Raw genomic sequence first — 25,546 nt, 5'->3', positions numbered from 1 at the left:
GCAACTCTGAGACATTAGCACAGACATCAGGACATAATGTCTGAAGGACCGTGATGGATGTGAGGTCATCTGTCTAAGCAGACAGCCAATGAAAACGCACCAAAAGGGTGGATAAACCCTATATAAGGTGGGTGCAAAAGAGGAACCTTTCGTTGGATCCTCCGGGCAGCTTCGAGCCAAGAGATGGACAAAGAACTCTGCAGCTGAAGAAGAGCCGGGGCCACAGAGCCGAAGACTGACCTTCTCATGGAGACCCAACCCGTCAGCCCTGCAACATGTGGCTTCAAATCGCAATTCTCTCATCGGCTGGGTTCAGACCCCAAAGACAAACGATGAAGACAAAGGCAAAGACAAAGAAGAAGAACTGGTGCCTTTTTTCCTGCCAGCACCAAGTCCTGTGTGACCTCACCATCCATGCGGAGAGGAGGCTCATCAGACCTACAGAGATTCTGCCTTCGCCGATCAACATCTTCCTCCTGCTGCAGCACCTTCTTCATCATCAAGCCAGGTCTGGGGTTCGAAACACCAAACTCCGTCCGTCTCTCTCAAAGGTTCTCTTTTTTTAGTTCTTAGTATCAGCAGTAGGGAAAGGACAGACTAGATGATTGATTTTACTTATTTGATTATTTCTGCTACTGAATTAAGCTGTACTGACCCTTGCAAAAATGCCTTATTAATAAAATATTTAGCATAAAGAAAATCTAAAAGATGTTGTGGACATTCAGTTAATGAGTCACCTTAAAGTTCTTTGATGGTTGTAAATAGCTATGATGTTTGATTCTGGAGAGGAAAAAGTTTAAAATGTTTTTAGGTTGCTGGTAGCCCAAATTTAAAACGTCATCCTGGGACTCGCCCGAGTCACTAAAACCTACCTGGTTCAATAACAAATGGCAAGTTGTAAAATAGAGAACGAGCGACCGTTAACAGGGTGCTCTGTGAAACTAGTTGGCTGTAGGCTGCTCAGTCTGGCTAATTCACAGGGGGAAGAAGGGTGGGACACCTGGATGTAGGCCGTCAGAAAACCAGGCGAATCGTTTCTCGAAACCAGCTTAAACAGAGTTTACTTCAGTTCTGGACAGGGTAAATCCCGGCAGATTTAGGAAACTCAATTAACCCGTTAGAAGGAGAGCTGGTAGCACATCTCCCCTCTCAGAAGAGGAAGTAGAGAGTGAGACAGTAGAGACAGAAAGGAGGGGGGGGGTGTTGCGCAACAACAAGTGGCGCCCAACGTGGGGCCCAGACTAACGGGAGTAGGAGGGCCCTATGCCAAGTCAGTGAAAACAGATGTGAGGATCTGAATAGCTCACTTGGTTTGTTAACTCTTAGGGAATAGAGTTAATGGTGACTGATAAGGCCGTCAGTCCCAACCCTTGCAGTAACTGTATGGCATACAGGTGAGGGAAAGCTTCTACTGAGGATAAATGACCGGATCCAGACAGTGAAGCTAGTAGCCAACATAGTCTAGACCCATCCCTGCTTGAAGGCTAAAGAGAGGCTTTGGGGGATAGACAACTCGAACCGACAGAGAGAGAGTGTGGATGATCACTTCGAGGAGGAAAATCTGGGGAAGAAACCGGAGGAAGCCGGCCGTCCAGATCGTTTGGAAAAGGAGGAGAACTCAACAGAACTGCATCAGCTTTCTGCACAGCTACCCAGGGCACCCAGGGGAGCGGATGGAAGGTTTGTTCATCAAGAGCACAGTCCCATGGGGTTCAGTCTGCATGGATGTAGCAGAGCCAATGGGGACAACAGGAAAGAGAGGTGAGAAGTACCTCTTGGTGCTGATGGACACAGTGACAACTGCTAGAAGAGCAGGTCTTCCCCTGCAGAGGAACTCCGTTCACGTCACAGAAAGCAGGGAGGCGAAGACACTTCTCCTTTTTGCTCAGAGAAGAAAAAGGGAAGTTGCAGCTCAAAGTGTCACTGAAAACAGGGCAGAGAGTTTGGATTAAAGCTCAAGATCGGCCTGCAACTACGGTGATCAAGCTGAGATTCAACGCCCGAGATTTTGTAAAGCAAGTACTGAACTTCAACACAGTACTACTGATGAAGAAAGGGGTCCATGAGGAAGCAGTGCTCAAGCCAGTTCTTAGCTAAAGCAACAGCAGCAATTATTGGGGTTATTTAAAGTGTCCACAAACCTAAACAGTGATTTTATAAAAAGACAAGATCCTAAAGGAGTAGCGGCTCAATGAGTGAAGGAGTTTAAAAAGTGTAAAAGTCTCTCTGGCTGATTGGATCTTTCAGACAAAATAGATTTTTCTAGAGTTCAGGGTTTTCTATTCATTTAAACAAGAACTGATAAAAAGGTAAATATTTTTAAAATGATCAAAATGTCTAAAACCAGAAGCTGCAGCTGTCCTGGATGACTGAATGTTTAGATGGTTGAATGGCTGAAATAGTCCAGAGGATGAAGGAAGAAGTTAAAGACCAAAAACATCCGAAGCAACTTGAAGAAGAAGAAGAAACAGGAGGACAATAGAGCTGAATCAGCATTCACACAATGAAAACATCTGGACTCACCGAGCCTTTCTGCAGTTCCTCACAGCTGGAACCAGTCTCCGTCGTCCTGATTCTGATGTTTGTACTTCTCCAGGTCCAACTCATCCAGAACCTCTGACATCTGCAGCATGAAGGCCAGAGCTGAACAGTCAGTCTCTGAGAGCTCTTCCCTGAATCCAGCAGCCGTTGGATCTCCTGATAAAATGAGACGTCGTTCATCTCCACCAGACAGTAGAAGATGTTGATGCTTCTGTCAGGAGAGATTCTATCAGTGTTCATTATATCTGAAAAGGAGAGATTGTTATAGTGTTCAGTGTTCATCTCCTTCAGGTTGGTGATGATTCTCTGGATGGTTTCTGGACTGTTCTCTGTCTGACCCAGCAGATCTTCTAAGAGTCTCTGGTTGGACTCCACAGTGAGACCATGAAGGAAGCGGACAAACAGGTCCAGGTGGCCATTTTTACTGCTGAGGGATTTCTCCATGACTTTCTTCATGAACTCATCTAGAGATGTTTCTCTGTACTTCTCCCAGAAACGTCTTGATCACCTCTGACTTCCTGCTGGTGAAACAGTGGAGCATGTAGACTGCAGCCAGAAACTCCTGGATGCTCAGATGAACAAAGGAGTAGACGGAGATGTCGCACGTCCCTCTCTCTCTTTTAAACATTTCAGTGAACACTCCTGAGAACAACGCAGCATCTTTGATGTTGATGCCGCACTTTTTGAGCTCTTCGTCATAGAAGATCAGGTTTCCCTCCAGCAGCTGCTCAAAAGCCAGTTTTCCTAGAGACTCAATCAGCTTCTTGTTTCTGGACTCCAGATTGATCTTGTCTTTTTTCCTCCATCATACTTTTCCTTCTTGATTGCGAAGTTAACCTCCAGGAATGCTATGTACATCTCAGTCAGAGTCTTTGGCAGTTTTTCTCCCTCTCTGGTCTCATCACATCCTCCAGAACTTTAGCAGTGATCCAGCAGAAAACTGGGATGTGACACATGATGTGGAGACTTTTTGATTTCTGGATGTGGGAGATGATCCTGCTGGCCTTCTCTTCATCATCTCTGAATCTCTTCCTGAAGTACTCCTCCTTCTGGGGGTCAGTGAACCCTCTGACCTCTGTTGCCATGCCAACACACTCAGCAGGGATCTGATTGGCTGCTGCAGGTCGTGTGGTTATCCAGAGGAGAGCAGAGGGAAGCAGTTTCCTCCTCCTGATGAGGTTTGTCACCAGAACATCCACTGAGCTGGACTCTGTAACATCAGTCAGGATCGGATTGTTCTTGAAATCCAGAGTAAATCGACTTTCATCCAGACCATCAAAGATGAACAGAACCTGGAACGTTTCAAAGCTGCTGATTTCTTTGGTTTTAGAAAATAATTTATGAATCAGTCCTAATAAGTTGAACTTTTCTTCTTTCAACATATTCAGCTCTCTGAAAGTGAATGGAAATATGAAATCAATGTTCTGGTTGGTTTTGCCTTCAGCCCAGTCCAGAGTGAACTTCTGTGTTAACAGTGTTTTCCCAATGCCAGCCACTCCCATGGTCATCACTGTTCTGATTGGTTGATCTCTTCCAGGTGGGACTTTAAAGATGTCTTCTCTTCTGATTGTTTCTTGTTTCCTGGATGCTGTTTCAATGTGTCTGACCTCATGTTCCTGGTTGACCTCTCTAGTTAACCCCTCTGTGATGTGGAGCTCTGTGTAGATCTGGTTCAGAACGGTTTGATTTCCAGGTTCAGCGACGCCTTCAGAGAGACTCTGGAACTTCTTCTTCAGAGACGCTTTATGGTCACTCTGACACCGAATATCAAAATCTGAAGAAAGAGACAAAGACAGGAGAGGAGACACTTCAGCTGAACATAAGGAAAACAATAATTTTTTGATATTCTCAGAGACAATTTGTGCATCAGCTTTAATGGATGAGAAAAAAGTAAATCAATAAATAAAAAGCCCAAATTTTATAAAAACTCTGCATGGTAAGAATAACAAAGTCACGACTGTAACTACGGTTCGATGAATCCCAGATGACCGCCAGAGGCGGTGCTTAAAGCACTGAATGATCTCTCTTGCACAGGTCGAGAATCTTATACCAACATGGTCACATGTGACCCCCGGTGACACCAGTAAGTCTATATAGTCACGTGACAATGACAGCTCAGTCCCTTAATCTTCTCGTGAAACACGATGATTCTGAGGGACCGAGCGCTCTGGCGGTCATCCGGGATTCATAGAACCGTAGTTACAGTCAAAACTTTTGTTCTATTTCATCCCTACTGACCGCCAGAGGCGGTGATTAAAGCACTGGATGACGATTACCGACAGAGTCCTGAGAAATCACACACAGAAAAGAAACAACCCCGAAAACATGCCCACCTCACTGGGATGATGATGAGCGCTGGGATAGGATCCCAGGTGAAAGGTGGCCCAGTTAACCCTGTAAAACCCAGCAAAGGTATTTGGGGATGACCAAGAGGCTGCTGCACATATAGCCTCCAGAGTGACCCCAGACACCCAGCATCTCACGCTCACAGGACTCGGTCAGGTCGAGCTGAAATCGCCACTCTTGACCCGTAAACCGACGAGCGAATAGGCCAGGAAACACGGCTGCACAATGTAACAAAAGCAAACCTGAAGCAGCTACGATAATAAATAAAGACAAGCCAGATATGGAGGCACAATATAAGAAAAAGCAATCCCAAAAACGGAAATTAATTGAAACCTTCAATTCATCCATGTGCTGAAGATGTTTGACCATCAATCTGCAGGCTCTCTGTTCTTCTTCATCACAGCATCTATTTTGTTGCAGTCCTTGTCTGCTCTGGTTCTTCTCAAGTTTACCTTCTATCTCTGAATGTTTAAAGACGCGATCTGATAGAAGGTCATCAAGGAGCTGTTAACTCTCAATATTATTGGTGAATATTGTGATGAAAATATTGACTGATTAACAAACATTTTCATCACTTTTTTTCTCCTTTCTTTATCATCACCAGCACATAAGTTCCAGTTACACCAGCTGAAATAATTGATCACTAAAAGACTTTTAAACCTTAAATTTCCAAATCTCAACTAAAGACGTGGATCTGGTCCAACAGAGACGACAGGAGGCTCTGATTGGAGGAGTTCAGTCTCACCTGGAGAACAGCTGCTCTGATTGGCTGTCGGCCGTTCAGCTCCTGTTCTGGGTCTTTCTTCACACTCACAGCTCCTGTAAAGACATTTCTTCATCAGTGAAATATTTCACTATCAACAGGCTGGAGCTGAACATGTTCATGAAGGTCCACCACAAACTAGAGACCAGAACTGGGTCAGAACAGAACCTGAGATCATTGATGATCTCTGGTTTGAAGTTCTTCATTGTATCATATCTGGTATCATGACTGATACCAGTGTTCCCAGTCTGGAAGCTCCAGTGCTTCACTGGGTTTAGAGACAATCTGAGTCGTTGCTCCTCACATTGTTGGTTGTTTTTGTTTTCATGCAACATTTTCATCATTGATTCATTCAGACTTTCATTCAAACTCTGATTTACTGACCAACATCCTTCATGTAACTTTAAATTAATATCTCAGAAAATTAAGTTACTGTTTATTAAAACACTGAAGATCAACCAGTTAATATCTTTATTTTATATCTATAGATTCACATGAATCAGTTAGAAAATGGTTTCTTACTTTCTGTCTGATGGTTCAGGTTCATTACTGAACCTGGAGTATCTTTGGACCGGTCACTCCTCATAGATGGACTGATGGATGGAGGTTCTGCTCTGTCCTGATCTTCCATCTTCTGGCCTTTTGGAGAGAGAAACCAGAACCAGTCAGTCCAGTGATCCGGTTCCAGTAACTGTCCTGTGAAGCAGAAAGCTGGTTCCCATCATGTGTTCAGAGGATCAGAGTGAATCATTTGAATGAATGAGTGAACATTTCCTATGAACTAGTGAACTTATTTAGCTCCCAGTGGACTTGAACGCATCATGACTCTATTGTAGCTCTGTATGGAGGGAGTCAGTGAGCAGAAGGTTCTGAGGGAGCAGCAGCTCAGGTCGGGTCCACAGCTCTCCTCCAGACAGAACCGGGTCCAGCTGGGATCTCAGCAACATGTCAGCCTCTGTGTGCAGCTCAGCAGGATTTCCTCTCAGCTCAACAGACACAAAGCAGCTTTCAGGGACCACAGCATCCAGCTGAGGTACCAGCTGGACCCACTGCAAGGAATCATGGGTAAACAGCTGCTTCAATAGGGGGATGAAGCCCCCAAACACTCAGCGAGGCCTGAAACATATTTAGTCTATTGATCTGATTGAACTTCAAAATAAGAGACACATTAATGCAACTCTTTTAGTTAGAAACTAGTTTGTTACAACTGATCTAAAAGTTTGTGAAATTATTTATTTTATTATTATTGCTCCATTTAAAAGTTTTGTTATTTTTAGGGTTGAACCGACTGCAGTTTTCTGGCTGATCGATTCCGATTTTGCAGATACTGATTGCTAAACACAGCAACCTTTCAGGTAAGAGTCAGTCTGGATCTGGATGCATTTTTCCAGCAGAGCTTTGAGAGACAAAGAGTTTCTTCCTGCTGAAAGGAGCAACAAGAGGAAAACCTGGAAAAAGATCAAACTCAGTGAGGAGGAAGAGAGGAAATCTGTGGACGGCTTAAAGCCGGTTCTGATCCACAGACAAGAGAAACATCAGTTTCTGCTGAACCCCAGACTGATGAGGGACGGAGTGATGTGATTCACTTCCTGCTGATTTCAACAAGCAGAGAAACTAGTTTACAATGTTTTAGTTCTGCTTTTTAGGTTAAAACACCAGAGAGAGTCGCTGCAGCAAGAACTGATGGACTGTAAAAGTTACATTAAGTTCTCAGTTTATTTAGATTAAATCTGAAAAGTTCATTATTGCTCCACACAAACAGATCAGCTTTAGATGCTGCTGTCATGGTAGATCATAGCTGATCATTCACCAGGTTAACTGCGCAGTAACTGAGCTGTGTGTTTATAGTGTGTTCAATATTTCTCTTTTTGTTCCTTATAGTCGCATAATGTAACCTCACTTAGCATCACTTTATAAGCAGCAACGTCTCACAATAAAGTTTTTCATTTGATCTAATTCCTTTCTAGATCAGGCCTTCAATAAAGTAAACAGAGCGCTGCTGCGGGGACCAGGCCCTATGAGAGCCGAGCGACCCAGGCCGAGGTGACTGAGGCCCCGGGAAGCCTCGGTGGGTTCATCGGTTAGAAAGGCTCCAGAGAGCCGAGAGACACGGAGGGACCCGGAGCGGCAACACTTACCTCTAGTAACAAGTCAGCAAGTTATTTCCATCCTGCAGCTCAAAATGGAGGCTGATCTGAAGGAGACCAAAGTTGGTTTCAGTTTCTTTTTCACAGGAAGTCACGTAACTTGTGTTTTCCTCTAGAGCCAAAGTTTGATTCATCTGAATAAACATTAATAGTTCAGTTAGATTTAACAGAGTGAAAAAACTAGAGTGAAGATGGAAAAGCTTCAGTATTTCTGTTTTGCTGTTAGTGAAGCAGATCTGAAGCTGAGCAGCTTTTTTCATGGATTCAGCAGAAAACCAGCAGAACAAACTGCAGTTTAACAGGCGTTTGATGGAGGACTATGAGCGCTCACTGCCCTCTGGTGGTGAACTATCGCAAACTACAGATATTCCTCTTCATATTAATTACAGTTTATTTGATCTCATTTTCACTTTTATCAGGCCAAATCAAATCAGCTTACATTAATGTTAAATAAGAGTCACTGCAGGGTTAGTACATGAAATAAAACTTATTCTATAAAAATCCTCCAAAAAACGATTCACTGTGGGAAATTTTGAGACTCAAGGCCTGAAAAAATATAAATAATAAAAATGTGTTTGAAATAAAATTCAATCACCTGCGATAGGAGCATCAAGCAGGATGAAAGGGGCTAATAGAGAAAAAATTAAATATAAAAAGTTAATAAAGTTAAATTATTAGTACTTAATATTACTTAGTTAATTGCAGTCTTTTGTAGAACTGAATTAATCTGTAAATAAATGCATTACACATACAATATTATGCTGCTGCTGTTAATGTCATTTAAATACTTTTATCTGTTTTTAAAGACTGTCTACAGAAATAAGAAAAGATCCGCGTCAGATCGTCCACCATACCTGCAGAGACGATACGGGTCAGAACCGCCTGAGGTTCGATCCCAAAATAAGAAACTGGAATCGACTCCACCTGCTGCCAGCGGCGCCTCGGGTCCGACTACGACCAAACCGACGTGGTGGTCCTTACAGAACTGAGCCAGGATGCTGTGGTTGCTCACCGACACCTCTGCAGAAACGCAACAGAAAGCTACAGATGCTCACCTCTGGTTTTCAATTCTGTCAAGTGATTTCAGCTAAAATACATCCTATGTTGAGCAGTTAGCAGGTCCAACAGCCCCTCAGGTACCAGAGTTGCTGATCTTGCCGCAGCTGGCGGTTCATGCGTTTCCGGGAGCCACCAGAACCTGCTGGACCCGGGCGACTGGGCCAGCTTCCAGGCCAGCGCGTGTTCCCGTCCCCCGCCTCCTACCACCAGAACCCGCTCCGCCATCGCAACTGGAACCACAAGAGATTCGACTTAAAGGAGGATTTTCCTCTCACCGTGTGAAGCCACCGTGCAATTATGCAAGCGCTGACCTTTAGCAGGAAGAGCCGTGACCTTTTCCAGGGGATGGAGGTCCGATGAAATCGTAGAGATCAAACCAATGAGCTGGAAGAAAAACGAAAACTGGACTTTTAACACAATCGGCATTGATGTGGAGCCCCAGATTACTGCAGAAAACAGAGTAAAGATAAACGGGCCAATCTCTGGGATAACAGAGAGTCCAGTGTTGGACCCTGGCTGAACATGTTCAACTCTGATTGGAGTCACTGGGCTCATGTGACCTCCTGAAACCAACTGATAGAAAAGTACATATAATAAGCTGGGAGCAGATTTAAAATGCCGCTAGAAAATAATGAAGGTTTTATTTGCATCCATCACTTTTAAGCGTTTCTTTTCTAAATATTGTTGACTTTAAAGTGAATCTAGCAGCAAAAAGACGTCGACATGCACAACATTTACCAACCTCTGTTGTTATGAACCAAGAATTACTCGCAGCCCGTTTCGCCTGCTGTGCTTTCCCCGCTCTCCGTGGGTGGACTGACCCTCCGTGGAAGCTGCGGGGACACATGTGACGCAACTAAACATTAACACACACACACACACACACACACACACACACTGCGTGGAGTCACAGTGAGAAAAACATGCAAAGTTTGCACAAAAACTAAATTACTAACGAAAAAAGAGAGAGAGAACAGAGAAGCTAAAACCGTCGACACGTGTGGAGTCTTACCTTCACCAAATGATGGGAGGAACACTTTTTGGATTCCACTACTTCCTTTGGGAGAGAAAGCGCAAAGCATCACGGGAGACGTAGTTCCTTTACAGCTGAGCTAAACTGTAAAATAAATAGTTAACATTTACCTTTAATACACTTTCTAAAGCAATAATGAAGCTTCAATCATCGTTAGAGCTAAAATAGGATTTTAACTATTTCACTACCATAGATGTGGTTAAAATCTATGGCCAGCAAACAGCAAAGGGAAGAAGTTTGTTATCAGATTTAAGTTACTAACAACATTACTTCTAGAAGTTTTTTAGGAGGATTTCATCCAACAATATTTTACAAACGTACTTTCAGTAATGATTTAACTGCATTTGCAGTATTTTCATACTCTAATAATTCTTTCCTTCGTTTCAATTTCCTCCAAAATCCCCATCTTATCTTCTTCATTCATCTTTCACATCGTTTTTCTTCGCTGCCAGGATTACCTTTGTGAAAAAATGTCTTCATTCCTCAACGTATCTGTTATTTCCTAAATGCTTCACTACATTAAATTAAATAACCAGCACACCTTTTTTGACTTCATAAGAACCTGCACGTCATTCTACATTATCAGATCTATTTCACTTATAGCCTTCACACTAAATACTTTATTTTTACTTCAGACATGTTGAAGCAGTGCCAGGTCCTGAACATGAGAATCGTTCCCTAAAAAGAAATGCAGCTGATCTTCAGGAACGTTTTTGGAAAGTTTCCTAAAATCTCTTTAAGAACTATATACATTTTTTAACTTGTATAAGCAACCTACTTATTCAGTTTGCAAACTTCCCCCTTTTCTCCTACAAATGCTCATTATGGTAAAACTTCACAACTGTTTTCATTTTGACTCCACACATTTTATTATTTGGAAACTGTATTCTGGCTTTTAGTGCTTGATAATTCCTCTCTGATTCCAAACTTATACATTTAAAATAAATAACATGGTATACTTAAATATTTCTGCTTTTAGCATTTGAGAGTTTATATTTTAGTTACACATTGAACATTAATATTTGAACTTTTTAAAGAAACACAGAACATTCCACAAAAACATTTATTATTAGTATTGTAACAATATTACATGTAAAACATGACGGAGAAACAGCAGAAGATGCGACATTTCTACATCTTTAGTGGAAGAAACGGAGCAGAAAATGAACCGAAGCTCACTAACTCCAACTCCATATTTCAGTCTCATAACTAAGATGGAGTTGAAGCTTTTATTGCTTCTGAAATAAATAAATGAACTGAGATAATCAGCGTTCCAGCTGACTGGAGGAGAACAATCAGAGAGCTGCTTTCCTTTCCAGCATTTCTCCAGTCGGTTTTTCCGTCGTCACAGCAGAGGAAGTTCAGGAGCCTTGAGGAGCTGCTGAGCCACGTCTGAACCCGTCAGCGCAAACAGCGTGACCCCTGAACTGTACGCTGCGGGGATGCTGACGTGAGCCGTCCTGGGCCCGTCCTCCAGCTCTTCCTCTAACATCATCCGCCTCACTTGACCTGGAGAAAAGAAAACCAGAATCAAACCAGGCTCAGAGGTCGGCGTCAGGTGGGTGAGGAAGGTCGCCGCCTCACCCTCGACGTCCAGCTTCCACCAGCGCGGGTCCGACTGAATCTGGGAGAGGTCGGACGGCGGACCGTCGGGCGTTAATCTCTGCAGAACGTCTTCCCGACGAACCAGCAGCACCGACTGGCTGCAGAGTCGCTGGTGAACTTCGACCTCACCGACTGAAAGAGAGAACAGAACCAAACTTCTTTATGTTCAGATGAAAGTAGATGACAAAACAGAGATGCGCTCATCCCCTTCTTTCAATTCTGATACAGAAAAACAATTCTGATTTGACTTGAACCATTTAGAAACAAAAATCAGAGATAAACGTACTGAAATCCTATTTTATGTGACAACTCTGCGCCAGTACAGCTCACTTAAAGACACGCCAGCATGTAAAAACAACTTTCATTTGTTCAGTAAGTGCAATTAAGAGTAAAATAACCAATAACTAAACCAACAGGTTGACTGCTTTGGTACAATATGGTAAAATAAACCATAAATCTTCTGGCTTACACACCTACATCCAAAGGGTTGGTCATAAAAACGGCTCTGGGCGCCACTCCAAATATGAGCTGATGGTGCCAAGCGTCGGGCACCTCCTCGCCATCGGGCACGGCCACCTGCATGTTCATGGTCGCCACGGGAACGGCGCCCTTCCTGATCCAGCGTGCGAGCCAGGAAACCAACCTGACGCGCCGCCGTGGATAAAGGTGGAAGAAGCGGCCGACGGCCTTCCCGCCGCTGGCCTCCTGAGCGCCTCGGATCAGCTGAGCGTGAGTCGCACCTGGACGAAGGTAAACATGACCGGTCGCTAACGGCAACAAGAAAAAAGATTCACACTACAGATTAATTCATGGAACATCTACATTATTTTTTAACTAATTCACTCCTTGTGTTTAGAACATTCAGAGTGATGTCAGGGCGGCCATCTTGGTTCGACTTATTTTGACTTTGAATTCAGATCTACATTAAAATATTAGGTTGAAGCTGTGACTTCTTTTCTATAGCAAGAATTGTAGTAATTTCTTTAAAATTTCTACAGAAAATAAAAGGTTTAAATGAGAAATGTGAAATTTTACTTTGGTATTAGTTTTACAGATGTTTTTTTAACCATCACCATCATATCAGAAGAACTCTAAAAGTTCATTTAGTTTGTTTTAATGACAGACATCATAACATGTTAATAACTACAAGCTTTTTTTCCTAATTAAAACGACTTTTGCTCATAATTTTATCAAGTACAATTTAGAATTTTTTTCAAATACTATTATGAGGACTTTCAGCAATAAAATTAAAAGACTATTCTTGTAACCCCACTCTAACTTCATCGTACAACTAACAGACAAATATCTCTTGTCATTGGACATTTTTTAAGAGAAAAAAACGAGAAACTCAATTAAGATCGGATGTCATATGAACAAAAATACTTCATCCAGATCCCTTCAAATTATTTACAAATTAAAACTTGCCCATTTACATTCTACTCTCTGTACTCCAACACAATCAACAGCTTTTAAATACAGAAAATGATGACCAAAAATACATTTTCTGTCACTGCTATCCGTTCTAGTCTCAATAGAAATAAACAGCTGCACATTATTTCGCTGGCAAACATGTCAAAAACTATTCTTCACGCACCAACATCCCATAATATAAACATGGCCGCAGCTCACCTGCTTCGCTGCGGGACAGCAGGTAGTCTGGCAGCGGAGACTCGTTCCTCCTCAGGCGGGTCTGGACGCAGCGGTCAGCTTCTTCCGGCGCAACATCCACTCCGAGGGCCTTCAGGACGTCCACCACCGCTGTGGCCCCGCAGGCCGACGCTCCGATCTGCTGGGTCTGCCTCTCCAGAGCCTCCTGGATGGACCACAGCATGGCGGCAGCCGCCTCTTCCTCCTCCTGGTCCTCCGGCTCTGCCTCCATCCGAGCGCTCCACCTGCGGAGAAACGATCAACTTGCTCTAATTTTAAATAAAATTAAGCGCCACTGTTAGTTATGAAGCGAAAACAGCGCCACCTACTGTCGTTTCTGTAAAATATTTCAATCCGTTCGGCTTTTTCTCCGTTTCACTTGATATTTTTCTCCACTTTTCGCCAGAATGACAACCACCAGCTGAATACAACAACAATGCTCAGTGAGCATGCGCACTGTACACGGTAACATGCTCGCTACTTCTATGGGCTCTTTGCGCCTGCTGCGCTGACGTCACAACCGCATGCGCAAATGCGGCTCTCTTTTTTCCGCTTTGAGTTACCATGACAGCTAGAAAGGACAAAGTCTTATTTCAGACGCAAATAAAAAAATACTATGAACATTATTGTCTTCCAAATATAATGGGCTTTTAAGGTTTCATGGATTTCCAAGCGATCCTGAATTAAGAAGACGGTGGCTTGTAAATATTCGTTGCTACTAGTTAAAGCTAACGCCGCACAGCAAAGTTTACAGGCTTCACTTCACTCCGGATCAACTTCTACAACTTTAAGATAAGATAAGATAAGATTTATTGTCATTGTCATCAACAGATTACAACGAGATTGAGATTTGCTCGACTGGAGTTAAGATGCAGGTTATGTGTATATACATAATATACAAAGATAAAGAAATAAATAGTACAAAAATGAGAAATAAATAGACATCAGAAGATGGTTGCAGTGCCTGGAGGTGTCGCAACAGAATTTACATTTTTTAACAAAGTGGTGTCAAGAGCAGAAGGTAAAGGAGCTTCCTGTGTTATTTCCATGGAATCACTTCTGTATTCAGCCTGAAAGAGTTTATGGGAACGAGAGAGCAGACCAGAGCCAGACAGCCGAGCTACTGATCCGCCTGTACACACTGCTGTAAACACCGTCCTGCTTCACAAGAAACATGCAAAACTAATAAAGCGAAATAACACGGAGACCTTAATGAACACGGCCATATTTTTCTAAAAGCAACAACTTTGAACCTGAACAGTCAGCTGAACTAGAACTCCGACACCAGAGCTGCTCTACTGTTAAGCTATGGGCTTGTTGTTCCTCAGGCTTCAGAAGCAAAAAGCCTGAACCATAAAATCCCCCGTTACTTGGTCTCTGACACTAACGACAATAAACGCACGTAATGTACTTGAAAACAAGGTAAAAACATTGTCCGTTAGAATGGATGAAAAATGTTTAGATACTTAAATAGCACATTTTAACAAGAAAAATGTCTAGCATAAGCTAAAGCTAATGTTAGCCACGAAGTTTAAAGAAGTAAAACCCACCTTCGTATCTCCGTATAACGAGGCGAACATCTTAAAACCTTTCTCCAGCTTATTGTCGGGGCTTCGGATCGATGTACATCATTAATTGTTACCTTGGACAAGCCCTGCAAACACCCAGTGGAAAGAGCCTTTTGCAAAAGATCGGAAAAGATTGAGCCGCTTTTCCCCGAACGCGGAAGCTGAGGTGCAAAGAGCCCATTCCAAGAGAGAAGAGAAACAGCGCGGCCGCTAGCGCCCCTAGTGGTGTGAGGTCACAACAGCATCCTTACAGAAACATTTTCTACATCCAGGAATACTGATTTTATATTTCATTCATTAATTTAATCCGAGTTATATTTGATCTAAGGGCAGCTTTATAGTTTTGTTCAATAATCCACACAGTAAAAGTGTAAACTTTGTCAATTTTTTGGTAAATAATGAGATTTTTATGCACACTTACACTAAAACATTACATAAAAAGTCAATTAAAAGTGTAAACCCTGTATAAAAAAAGTGTCATTATTTACAAAATGACATTTCATGACAACATTTATAAAGAATCCTATGTCCTTTTTACGTGCACCCCTTCAAATAAAGTCTTACCAAATTTACTTCCTTGCAACCACAATGTTTTAAATAATATCACACCCTGGTTCACTTACACCTGCTTAGTTGTTTATGCTGTGGATTAATTTCACATTGAAACATTGTAAATAAAACATCAGCAAAACAAGAAGTGAACACTCACCTGATCCAGACGCTGCTCTTCTTCTTCTTCTTCTTCTTCTTTGGCGGTTGGCAAGCAACTTATTGATGTGCATTACCGCCATGAACTGGAATGGAGTGTGGATCGGGATGCTACATATATTTTCCCCCAAACCCCCCAAAAAAATAAAAATAAAAGAAACCTTATATCCTTTCTATCAATTTCGTTTTCTTAAGATAATTTATTAAATAACAAAAATATACAGACTCTGCTCTGCTGCTGCATGGAGTCTGAACCGGTTCTGATCCAAACCTGACTAGAGCTGACACACCTGAGGCTCCGCCCCCTGACCCAGCTGAGGCTCCGCCTCCTTCCAGGTGACAATAAACACCTTTATTTTCATGTTTTCCTTTGTATGAGTTGAGCTGTAAAACTTTAGGTCAGATTTGAACTTTTTCAGGTTTTTCTCAGTTTTCTGCTCATTTCCAACCAACATTTTATTGCAGGAAATCATTTCAGGAAGGAACCAGAAGATTCAGGAGTCTGGGAGATGTGACTGTAACCGACCTGAACACTGAGGCCCCAGAGCGCCCCCTGCAGGATCTGCTGCACCATTAACCAGACAGAAATGGCAGTTTTATACAAGTTATTATTCTAATTCAATAGCGGATTTGATTAATCGAGTTTTGATTGAAAAGATTGATTCTCATCTGTTTTATTAAAAAAACATCTTCAGTCTGAATACTGCAAAAATAAACTGCTGGCTAAATTAGTAGCTTAAAGCTGAAATCAACTTGAGATGTTTCTGCTTTTACTAATTTAAGCTGTGAAACTAAATGTGAAAACTTATAATACAGCAAAAATGGCCTGGAGGATTAAAATGAAGGTTTAGTTATTATATGTGTACACAGTCAGCTGCATAAAAAATACACAAAGATTTTTTAAAAACTTTATTTGGTCGTTAAACATCCAGCAACCCACATTGCATTAGAAGAATTATGAAAATCAAACATGAACCAATCAGCACATTATCCCAGTGATTCTCTGAGGTTTGAATAAATCAGTAAAATCACAGTAAAGAGCCTGAAGTTCTCTAGAAAACTCAAAACATGAAATATGGAGTTAAAAAAGTAAAAACCAAAACAAACTGAGAGAAATTAAAGCTGAGAATCAATGATGACGTAAAACTTCAAGATTTAGCTTTTACAATGAACATAAAATATATAAAATCTTTTTTTCCCAGGTTCCACATGTTCCTGAAAACTGCTCTAAGATCAGAGTTTCTGTAGGACATCCAGTTCTAAACTGGTTAAACTGGTTTCTCTGATGGAAGCTGAAGTTTCTCTGCAGTTTCCAGTAAAGCATCTTTTTATCTGTGGAGCTTTGAGGAACATTTTCATGTCAGCAGAAGGAAGAAGCAGCAGAGAAAAGAGGTTTGAAGTGTCTTTCATGGCTTCAAAGCTGAACTGAAAATGATTCCCATGTTTCCATTCTCAGACCATTTCTGGTTCCAGGATGAAAATGAATCAGAGAGAAAAAAGATCAACTTTCCAGTTGAATCCAGTTCAGATCAAAACTCCATGAAGCCTCTAAATGGAGCCCAGTTTGAATTGGATCTTTATTGATCCAAAGAGACAAACAATATCAGACACTAAATGACAGACATGAGAAAATAAACGGGAGGAAAACCTTGGAGGTCAGAGGTCATCATCATGATCCAGTCAGAGTCTCTTTAGACTCAAACTGCTGCAGCTTCAACCTCTGAGGATCAGCAGGACACTGAGACCATTTTCTACTTCACAGAGATCCAAACCTGCAGAGAGAAGAAGGAAGGAGAGAGCAGATCAGTGAGTGTTTCCAGCCTCTCTCCAGCAGCAGTCAGTGTCGCAGCACATCCACTAGATGGTTTCCAGGCTGCAGTCAGACTGATCTCAGAGCTGTGACCAAGATGAACCTGATCAGTTGTTTCCTGTTGAACTGAGAGAACAAACAGATCTGAGATCAGATCTGCTGCTGCCACAGTTTGATGGATGAGGACCACTGTCTCTAGACATGTTGGACGGCTGGACGCTGGAGTCCAGCTGGACTTCCTGGAGACATGGACACAGCAACAACACTCATCTTCACACCAACACAAACGCAGGAACACAGCAAGCTGCTGCTCCTCTGATTGGCTGATTGCTGTCTCTGTGTCCAATCAGGAAGCCTGAACCATTCTCCTCCCACTGAGAAGCTGCAGCTTTACTGGGAACACTGGATCTTTGCTTTGATGCTAACTGGGTTTAGTTCAATATGCTGACAGGAGCTGGACTCACTACAAACATTTACTTACTTTAAAGTCTTTACAAGCTTCTTCAGCCGCCGAACATTTGAATCCTTCAGGTTGTTTCCTCCCAGGTCCAGTTTTGTCAGACGGGTCGGGTTGGACTTCAGAGTTGAGGCCAAATAATCACAGCTGATCTTTGACAAACTGCAGTACTTCAATCTGAATAAAGAATAAAAGATGTGAGCTGAAGCCAACAGGATGCAGGTTAACCAGTCCAACAGAACCAGTTAAAGATTCTCATCAATATTAATGCCAACAAGCTGCTGCTTCAATAAAGACCTGCTGACTTCAGAACCAGAACCAGAACCAGAACCTGGTACTGGGTCATGTTGTGTTGGAGGATTTTAGTCAGTAAAATCATTCCAGGTTCTGATCAAAGTGTTGAAGCATCAATCATTGATTATTGATTTGTTCCTGTCAGATTCCAGGAATTCACTTTTCTAGACTGGGTTGAATGACCTTTGACCTGCTTCACATGAGGGGGATTTCTACACACTGGGGGTCCGAATGCTGTCCTGTTCTGACCTCAGATCAGCAGGTCCAACTCAGTTACACAGAGGGACTAAATTAAACTCTGGATCCAAGTCCAGGAACAAACTCAGAAAATATTTATTAGAACAGAAGAAATTAATTTGATTTATGATCAATTATATATAATTATTCACAGAAATATCAATAATTATATAATTAAAATACCTCAATCTATTCAGTCTGCAGCCTTCAGTCTGTAGAAAACCACAGAGCTCCTTCACTCCAGAATCTTTCAGGTTGGTTCCGCTCAGCTCCAGTTTTGTCAGATGGGTCGGGTTGGACTTCAGAGCTGAGAACAGAGAAGTCCAGCTGGTCTCTGACAAACTGCAGTCATCCAAACTGAATAAAGAATAAAAGATGTGAGCTGAAGCCAACAGGATGCAGGTTAAAACTGAAACATGAACAAATAAATAATAAAAATGTAGAAAATTAATTTCCCTGAATGTAAAAGAAACATGATGAACTGATTCTAACATCTGATCCAGTCAAACTGGTTTAAAGAGTCCAAACCAGCAGAACCAGAACATTTGATCAATAAATAAACTCAAAGTTTTCTATCAGCCTGGATGAGTTGAGCTATTTCTGCTGGTTCCTGATCATCAGCTGGAGACCCGACTTGGTAACTGGATCAGAACCACTCAGTTTCTTCATTAATGGCCTTGGGTTCTTATTAAAGCTGCTGAAAGCCAATGGAGGCCATTATTTCCTAAGGAGACGTGACCTGATGAAGCATCATCACAGAGACGAGGCTCCAACCGACTGACAGCTGTCAGACTGAAGAGGACGGTTCCTCTCTGACCCGGCCCAACAGAACCACAGCTTCAGGACAAAGCTGAGGAACCTGCTGCTGCTGCAAACCTCACTTTCATTCATTTCATCTAGATTTGCTTTTCTACAATCAGTCATTTCTTAGATTTGGTCATTAATGATGATTTGAACTTGTCAGTGTTTGTGGCTCGACTCTGGAGGAACAACATTTCATTCTGGATGTAAAGATGAGAATCAGAAATGAGAAATAAAACAATCTGAATCTTTACCAAACCAAACTGAAACATCTCCATCATTAATTTACATCATTTGAATTATTTTACTCATTTTGTTCATCAGTAAAAAACATTTTAAAGTGAAAAACTGAAAAACAAAGTTCAATAATCTCAAAGTCTGAAATAAGAAAAAAATAATATATAAGGTAAAAAGTTTTAGAGATTTTATTCTGACATTTAAACAGGTTGTTATAAAATAAAATATATTAGAATAAAAGCATTAATTAAACTAATGTTTAAAGTATAAATGAATGATTTTATTGTATAAATAAAGAAAACAAACCTCAGAATCTTCACTTTACTGACTGAACTCTCCAGGATCTCAACCAGAGGCTTCAGATCAGAGTCTCTACCTCCATCTATGTTGATCTGATTTATTTCCAGTTCAGTCAGATCTGGGTTGGACTTCAGAGCCGAGGCCAAAACTTCACATTCATCATTTTGGAGCCAACAGCCACCAAGTCTGTGATTAGAGAAGAAATAAATTCAGTTCTAATGAAATCAATCTGGATCATAAACAGACTAAAATATGATAACAGTGATGTCATCATCTGATCAACATCTGATCTTCAGTTTACTGAGTTTGACCCCACAGAGAATCTGTGCAGTTCCTGATTAAAGTCCAGGTTCTGGTTCTGGTTCTGGTCCAGGCTTCATGTCCTCAGACCTTCAGCTGCAGTCAGATGTTGAAGATCTTCTATCATCTGTGAAGGAAAGTTCAGTTTTCTCTGCAGCATCTGATGGAGCTGCAGCATCAGAGCCTCAAAGGAGCTGAAGCAGCTGATGAAGAGGCTGACTGAGCTGATGAAGGAAACTACTGGAGATGATGGAGAGGAGGAGGAACTGCTCACAGCTCGGACTTGGACTAGACCGTGTGGCTCAGAGGAACAAAGGTTTGGATGTCAGAAGAAATTGTTGCTAAACTCTTAAAGAGCTGAAGACCAAAACAGAGCGTTTGGGTCCAGCAGCATTTTTCATGGTGAAGCAGTGAAAGTTCTCCAGTAACTAGAAGAGGCTGGGATGTCTAAAGAGTTGAAGCTCATGTCTCTCCAGGTCTTCATGGCTAACAGCTTCAACAAAAGCTGCAGATGAAGAGTTGATGAGGAAAATGGTTCCAGCTCTGGAAGCAGAGTTCTCAGAGCTTTGGGAGGATCTGACAGAAACTAGGACTTTTTCTGGAGCCAGACAACAATCACCACATTTAGCTCTCATTTACAAACTCAGAGGAAACTAGTGGGAGGAGGAAAAGTTGGTTCACTAAGTTTCTAACTGGTTTCCATGACAACAGCAGCAATTATTGGGGTTGTTTTAAAGTGTCCATCAAACCTAAACAGTGATTTTATAATTTAAAAAAAAGACAAAGATCCTAAAAGGAGTAGCGGCTCAATGAGTGAAGAGGAGTTTAAAGTGTAAAAGTCTCTCTGGCTGATTGGATCTTTCAGACAAAAAAGATTTTTTTCTAGAGTTCAGGGTTTTCTATTCATTTAAACATGAAAACTGATAAAAAGATAAATATTTTTAAAATGATCAAAATGTCTAAAACCAGAAGCTGCAGCTGTCCTGGATGAGCTGAATGTTTAGATGGTTGAATGGCTGAAATAGTCCAGAGGATGAAGGAAGAAGTTAAAGACCAAAAACATCCAGAAGCAACTTGAAGAAGAAGAAGAAACAGGAGGACAATAGAGCTGAATCAGCATTCACACAATGAAAACATCTGGACTCACCGAGCCTTTCTGCAGTTCCTCACAGCTGGAAACAGTCTCAGTCGTCCATAATGTGATGTGTTGTACTTCTCCAGGTCCAACTCATCCAGAACCTCTGACATCTGCAGCATGAAGGCCAGAGCTGAACAGTCAGTCTCTGAGAGCTGCTTCCCTGAATCCAGCAGCCGTTGGATCTCCTGATAAAATGAGACGTCGTTCATCTCCACCAGACAGTAGAAGATGTTGATTCTTCTGTCAGTAGAGATTCTATCAGTGTTCATCTCCTTCAGGTTGGTGATGATTCTCTGGATGGTTTCTGGACTGTTCTCTGTCTGACCCAGCAGATCTTCTAAGAGTCTCTGGTTGGACTCCACAGTGAGACCATGAAGGAAGCGGACAAACAGGTCCAGGTGGCCATTTTCACTGCTGAGGGATTTCTCCATGACTTTCTTCATGAACTCATCTAGAGATGTTTCTCTGTATTTTTCTCCCAGAAACGTCTTGATCACCTTTGACTTCCTGCTGGTGAAACAGTGGAGCATGTAGACTGCAGCCAGAAACTCCTGGATGCTCAGATGAACAAAGGAGTAGACGGAGATGTTGCACGTCCCTCTCTCTCTTTTAAACATTTCAGTGAACACTCCTGAGAACAACGCAGCATCTTTGATGTTGATGCCGCACTTTTTGAGCTCTTTGTCATAGAAGATCAGGTTTCCCTCCAGCAGCTGCTCAAAAGCCAGTTTTCCTAGAGACTCAATCAGCTTCTTGTTCTCTGGACTCCAGATTGATCTTGTCTTTTTTCCTCCATCATACTTTTCCTTCTTGATTGCGAAGTTAACCTCCAGGAATGCTATGTACATCTCAGTCAGAGTCTTTGGCAGTTTTTCTCCCTCTCTGGTCTTCATCACATCCTCCAGAACTTTAGCAGTGATCCAGCAGAAAACTGGGATGTGACACATGATGTGGAGACTTTTTGATTTCTGGATGTGGGAGATGATCCTGCTGGCCTTCTCTTCATCATCTCTGAATCTCTTCCTGAAGTACTCCTCCTTCTGGGGGTCAGTGAACCCTCTGACCTCTGTTGCCATGCCAACACACTCAGCAGGGATCTGATTGGCTGCTGCAGGTCGTGTGGTTATCCAGAGGAGAGCAGAGGGAAGCAGTTTCCTCCTGATGAGGTTTGTCACCAGAACATCCACTGAGCTGGACTCTGTAACATCAGTCAGGATCGGATTGTTCTTGAAATCCAGAGTAAATCGACTTTCATCCAGACCATCAAAGATGAACAGAACCTGGAACGTTTCAAAGCTGCTGATTTCTTTGGTTTTAGAAAATAATTGATGAATCAGTCCTAATAAGCTGAACTTTTCTTCTTTCAACATATTCAGCTCTCTGAAAGTGAATGGAAATATGAAATCAATGTTCTGGTTGGTTTTGCCTTCAGCCCAGTCCAGAGTGAACTTCTGTGTTAACAGTGTTTTCCCAATGCCAGCCACTCCCATGGTCATCACTGTTCTGATTGGTTGATCTCTTCCAGGTGGGACTTTAAAGATGTCTTCTCTTCTGATTGTTTCTAGTTTCCTGGATGCTGTTTCAATGTGTCTGACCTCATGTTCCTGGTTGACCTCTCTAGTTAACCCCTCTGTGATGTGGAGCTCTGTGTAGATCTGGTTCAGAACGGTTTGATTTCCAGGTTCAGCGACGCCTTCAGAGAGACTCTGGAACTTCTTCTTCAGAGACGCTTTATGGTCACTCTGACACCGAATATCAAAATCTGAAGAAAGAGACAAAGACAGGAGAGGAGACACTTCAGCTGAACATAAGGAAAACAATAATTTTTTGATATTCTCAGAGACAATTTGTGCATCAGCTTTAATGGATGAGAAAAAAGTAAATCAATAAATAAAAAGCCCAAATTTTATAAAAACTCTGCATGGTAAGAAGAACGAAAGTCACGACTGTAACTACGGTTCGATGAATCCCAGATGACCGCCAGAGGCGGTGCTTAAAGCACTGAATGATCTCTCTTGCACAGGTCGAGAATCTTATACCAACATGGTCACATGTGACCCCCGGTGACAACAGTAAGTCTATATAGTCACGTGACAATGACAGCTCAGTTCCTTAATCTTCTCGTGAAACACGATGATTCTGAGGGACCGAGCGCTCTGGCGGTCATCCGGGATTCATAGAACCGTAGTTACAGTATAAACTTTTGTTCTATTTCATCCCTACTGACCGCCAGAGGCGGTGATTAAAGCACTGGATGACGATTACCGACAGAGTCCTGAGAAATCACACACAGAAAAGAAACAACCCCGAAAACATGCCCACCTCACTGGGATGATGATGAGCGCTGGGATAGGATCCCAGGTGAAAGGTGGCCCAGTTAACCCTGTAAAACCCAGCAAAGGTATTTGGGGATGACCAAGAGGCTGCTGCACATACAGCCTCCAGAGTGACCCCAGACACCCAGCATCTCACGCTCACAGGACTCGGTCAGGTCGAGCTGAAATCGCCACTCTTGACCCGTAAACCGACGAGCGAATAGGCCAGGAAACACGGCTGCACAATGTAACAAAAGCAAACCTGAAGCAGCTACGATAATAAATAAAGACAAGCCAGATATGGAGGCACAATATAAGAAAAAGCAATCCCAAAAACGGAAATTAATTGAAACCTTCAATTCATCCATGTGCTGAAGATGTTTGACCATCAATCTGCAGGCTCTCTGTTCTTCTTCATCACAGCATCTATTTTGTTGCAGTCCTTGTCTGCTCTGGTTGGTTCTTCTCAAGTTTACCTTCTATCTCTGAATGTTTAAAGACGCGATCTGATAGAAGGTCATCAAGGAGCTGTTAACTCTCAATATTATTGGTGAATATTGTGATGAAAATATTCACTGATTAACAAACATTTTCATCACTTTTTTTCTCCTTTCTTTATCATCACCAGCACATGAGTTCCAGTTACACCAGCTGAAATAATTGATCACTAAAAGACTTTTAAACCTTAAATCTCCAAATCTCAACTAAAGACGTGGATCTGGTCCAACAGAGACGACAGGAGGCTCTGATTGGAGGAGTTCAGTCTCACCTGGAGAACAGCTGCTCTGATTGGCTGTCGGCCGTTCAGCTCCTGTTCTGGGTCTTTCTTCACACTCACAGCTCCTGTAAAGACATTTCTTCATCAGTGAAATATTTCACTATCAACAGGCTGGAGCTGAACATGTTCATGAAGGTCCACCACAAACTAGAGACCAGAACTGGGTCAGAACAGAACCTGAGATCGTTGATGATCTCTGGTTTGAACTTCTTCATTGTATCATATCTGGTATCATGACTGATACCAGTGTTCCCAGTCTGGAAGCTCCAGTGCTTCACTGGGTTTAGAGACAATCTGAGTCGTTGCTCCTCACATTGTTGGTTGTTTTTGTTTTCATGCAACATTTTCATCATTGATTCATTCAGACTTTTATTCAAACTCTGATTTACTGACCAACATCCTTCATGACTAACTTTAAATTAATATCTCAGAAAATTAAGTTACTGTTTATTAAAACACTGAAGATCAACCAGTTAATATCTTTTATTTTATATCTCTATAGATTCACATGAATCAGTTAGAAAATGGTTCTTACTTTCTGTCTGATGGTTCAGGTTCATTACTGAAGTATGGAGGTTGATCTTTGGACCGGTCACTCCTCATAGATGGACTGATACCCATCTTTCATCTTCTGGCCTTTTGGAGAGAGAAACCAGAACCAGTCAGTCCAGTGATCCGGTTCCAGTAACTGTCCTGTGAAGCAGAAAGCTGGTTCCCATCATGTGTTCAGAGGATCAGAGTGAATCATTTCAATGAATGAGTGAACATTTCCTATGAACTAGTGAACTTATTTAGCTCCCAGTGGACTTGAACGCATCATGACTCTATTGTAGCTCTGTATGGAGGGAGTCAGTGAGCAGAAGGTTCTGAGGGAGCAGCAGCTCAGGTCGGGTCCACAGCTCTCCTCCAGACAGAACCGGGTCCAGCTGGGATCTCAGCAACATGTCAGCCTCTGTGTGCAGCTCAGCAGGATTTCCTCTCAGCTCAAGAGACACAAAGCAGCTTTCAGGGACCACAGCATCCAGCTGAGGTACCAGCTGGACCCACTGCAAGGAATCATGGGTAAACAGCTGCTTCAATAGGGGGATGAAGCCCCCAAACACTCAGCGAGGCCTGAAAACATATTTAGTCTATTGATCTGATTGAACTTCAAGATAAAGAGACACATTAATGCAACTCTTTTAGTTAGAAACTAGTTTGTTACAACTGATCTAAAATGTTTGTGAAATTATTTATTTTATTATTATTGCTCCATTTAAAAGTTTTGTTATTTTTAGGGTTGAACCGACTGCAGTTTTCTGGCTGATCGATTCCGATTTTGCAGATACTGATTGCTAAACACAGCAACCTTTCAGGTAAGAGTCAGTCTGGATCTGGATGCATTTTTCCAGCAGAGCTTTGAGAGACAAAGAGTTTCTTCCTGCTGAAAGGAGCAACAAGAGGAAAAACCTGGAAAAGATCA

The 25,546-nt window shown here is 42.1% G+C and overlaps 2 protein-coding genes across 3 annotated transcripts in view; both read right to left on the bottom strand.

Annotated features, from left to right (window-relative positions):
- The window catches only part of LOC116715897 (NLR family CARD domain-containing protein 3-like), a 117,978-nt gene that overhangs the window by 58,061 nt on the left and 34,371 nt on the right, over positions 1-25,546 (bottom strand).
- On the bottom strand, positions 10,939-13,481 carry LOC116715924 (uncharacterized). 2 transcript variants are annotated; one of them, XM_032556686.1, is made up of 4 exons: positions 13,124-13,481; positions 11,968-12,261; positions 11,474-11,626; positions 10,939-11,398 (listed from the first exon to the last, which is right to left on the bottom strand). In XM_032556686.1, the coding sequence occupies exons 1-4, from the start codon at positions 13,371-13,373 to the stop codon at positions 11,235-11,237; spliced, it is 861 nt and encodes a 286-aa protein (XP_032412577.1). In that variant the 5' UTR covers positions 13,374-13,481; the 3' UTR covers positions 10,939-11,234. The 2 variants fall into 2 exon arrangements, with proteins under 2 accessions (XP_032412577.1, XP_032412579.1); XM_032556688.1 differs by having other exon boundaries at positions 11,968-12,234; positions 13,124-13,471.

The sequence above is a fragment of the Xiphophorus hellerii genome, chromosome 24 (assembly GCF_003331165.1).
Source record: "Xiphophorus hellerii strain 12219 chromosome 24, Xiphophorus_hellerii-4.1, whole genome shotgun sequence".
In the NCBI taxonomy this organism is placed as follows: domain Eukaryota; kingdom Metazoa; phylum Chordata; class Actinopteri; order Cyprinodontiformes; family Poeciliidae; genus Xiphophorus; species Xiphophorus hellerii.
The sequence above is the reverse complement of the archived record's forward strand: the minus strand, read 5'-3'. Positions and strand labels throughout refer to the sequence as shown.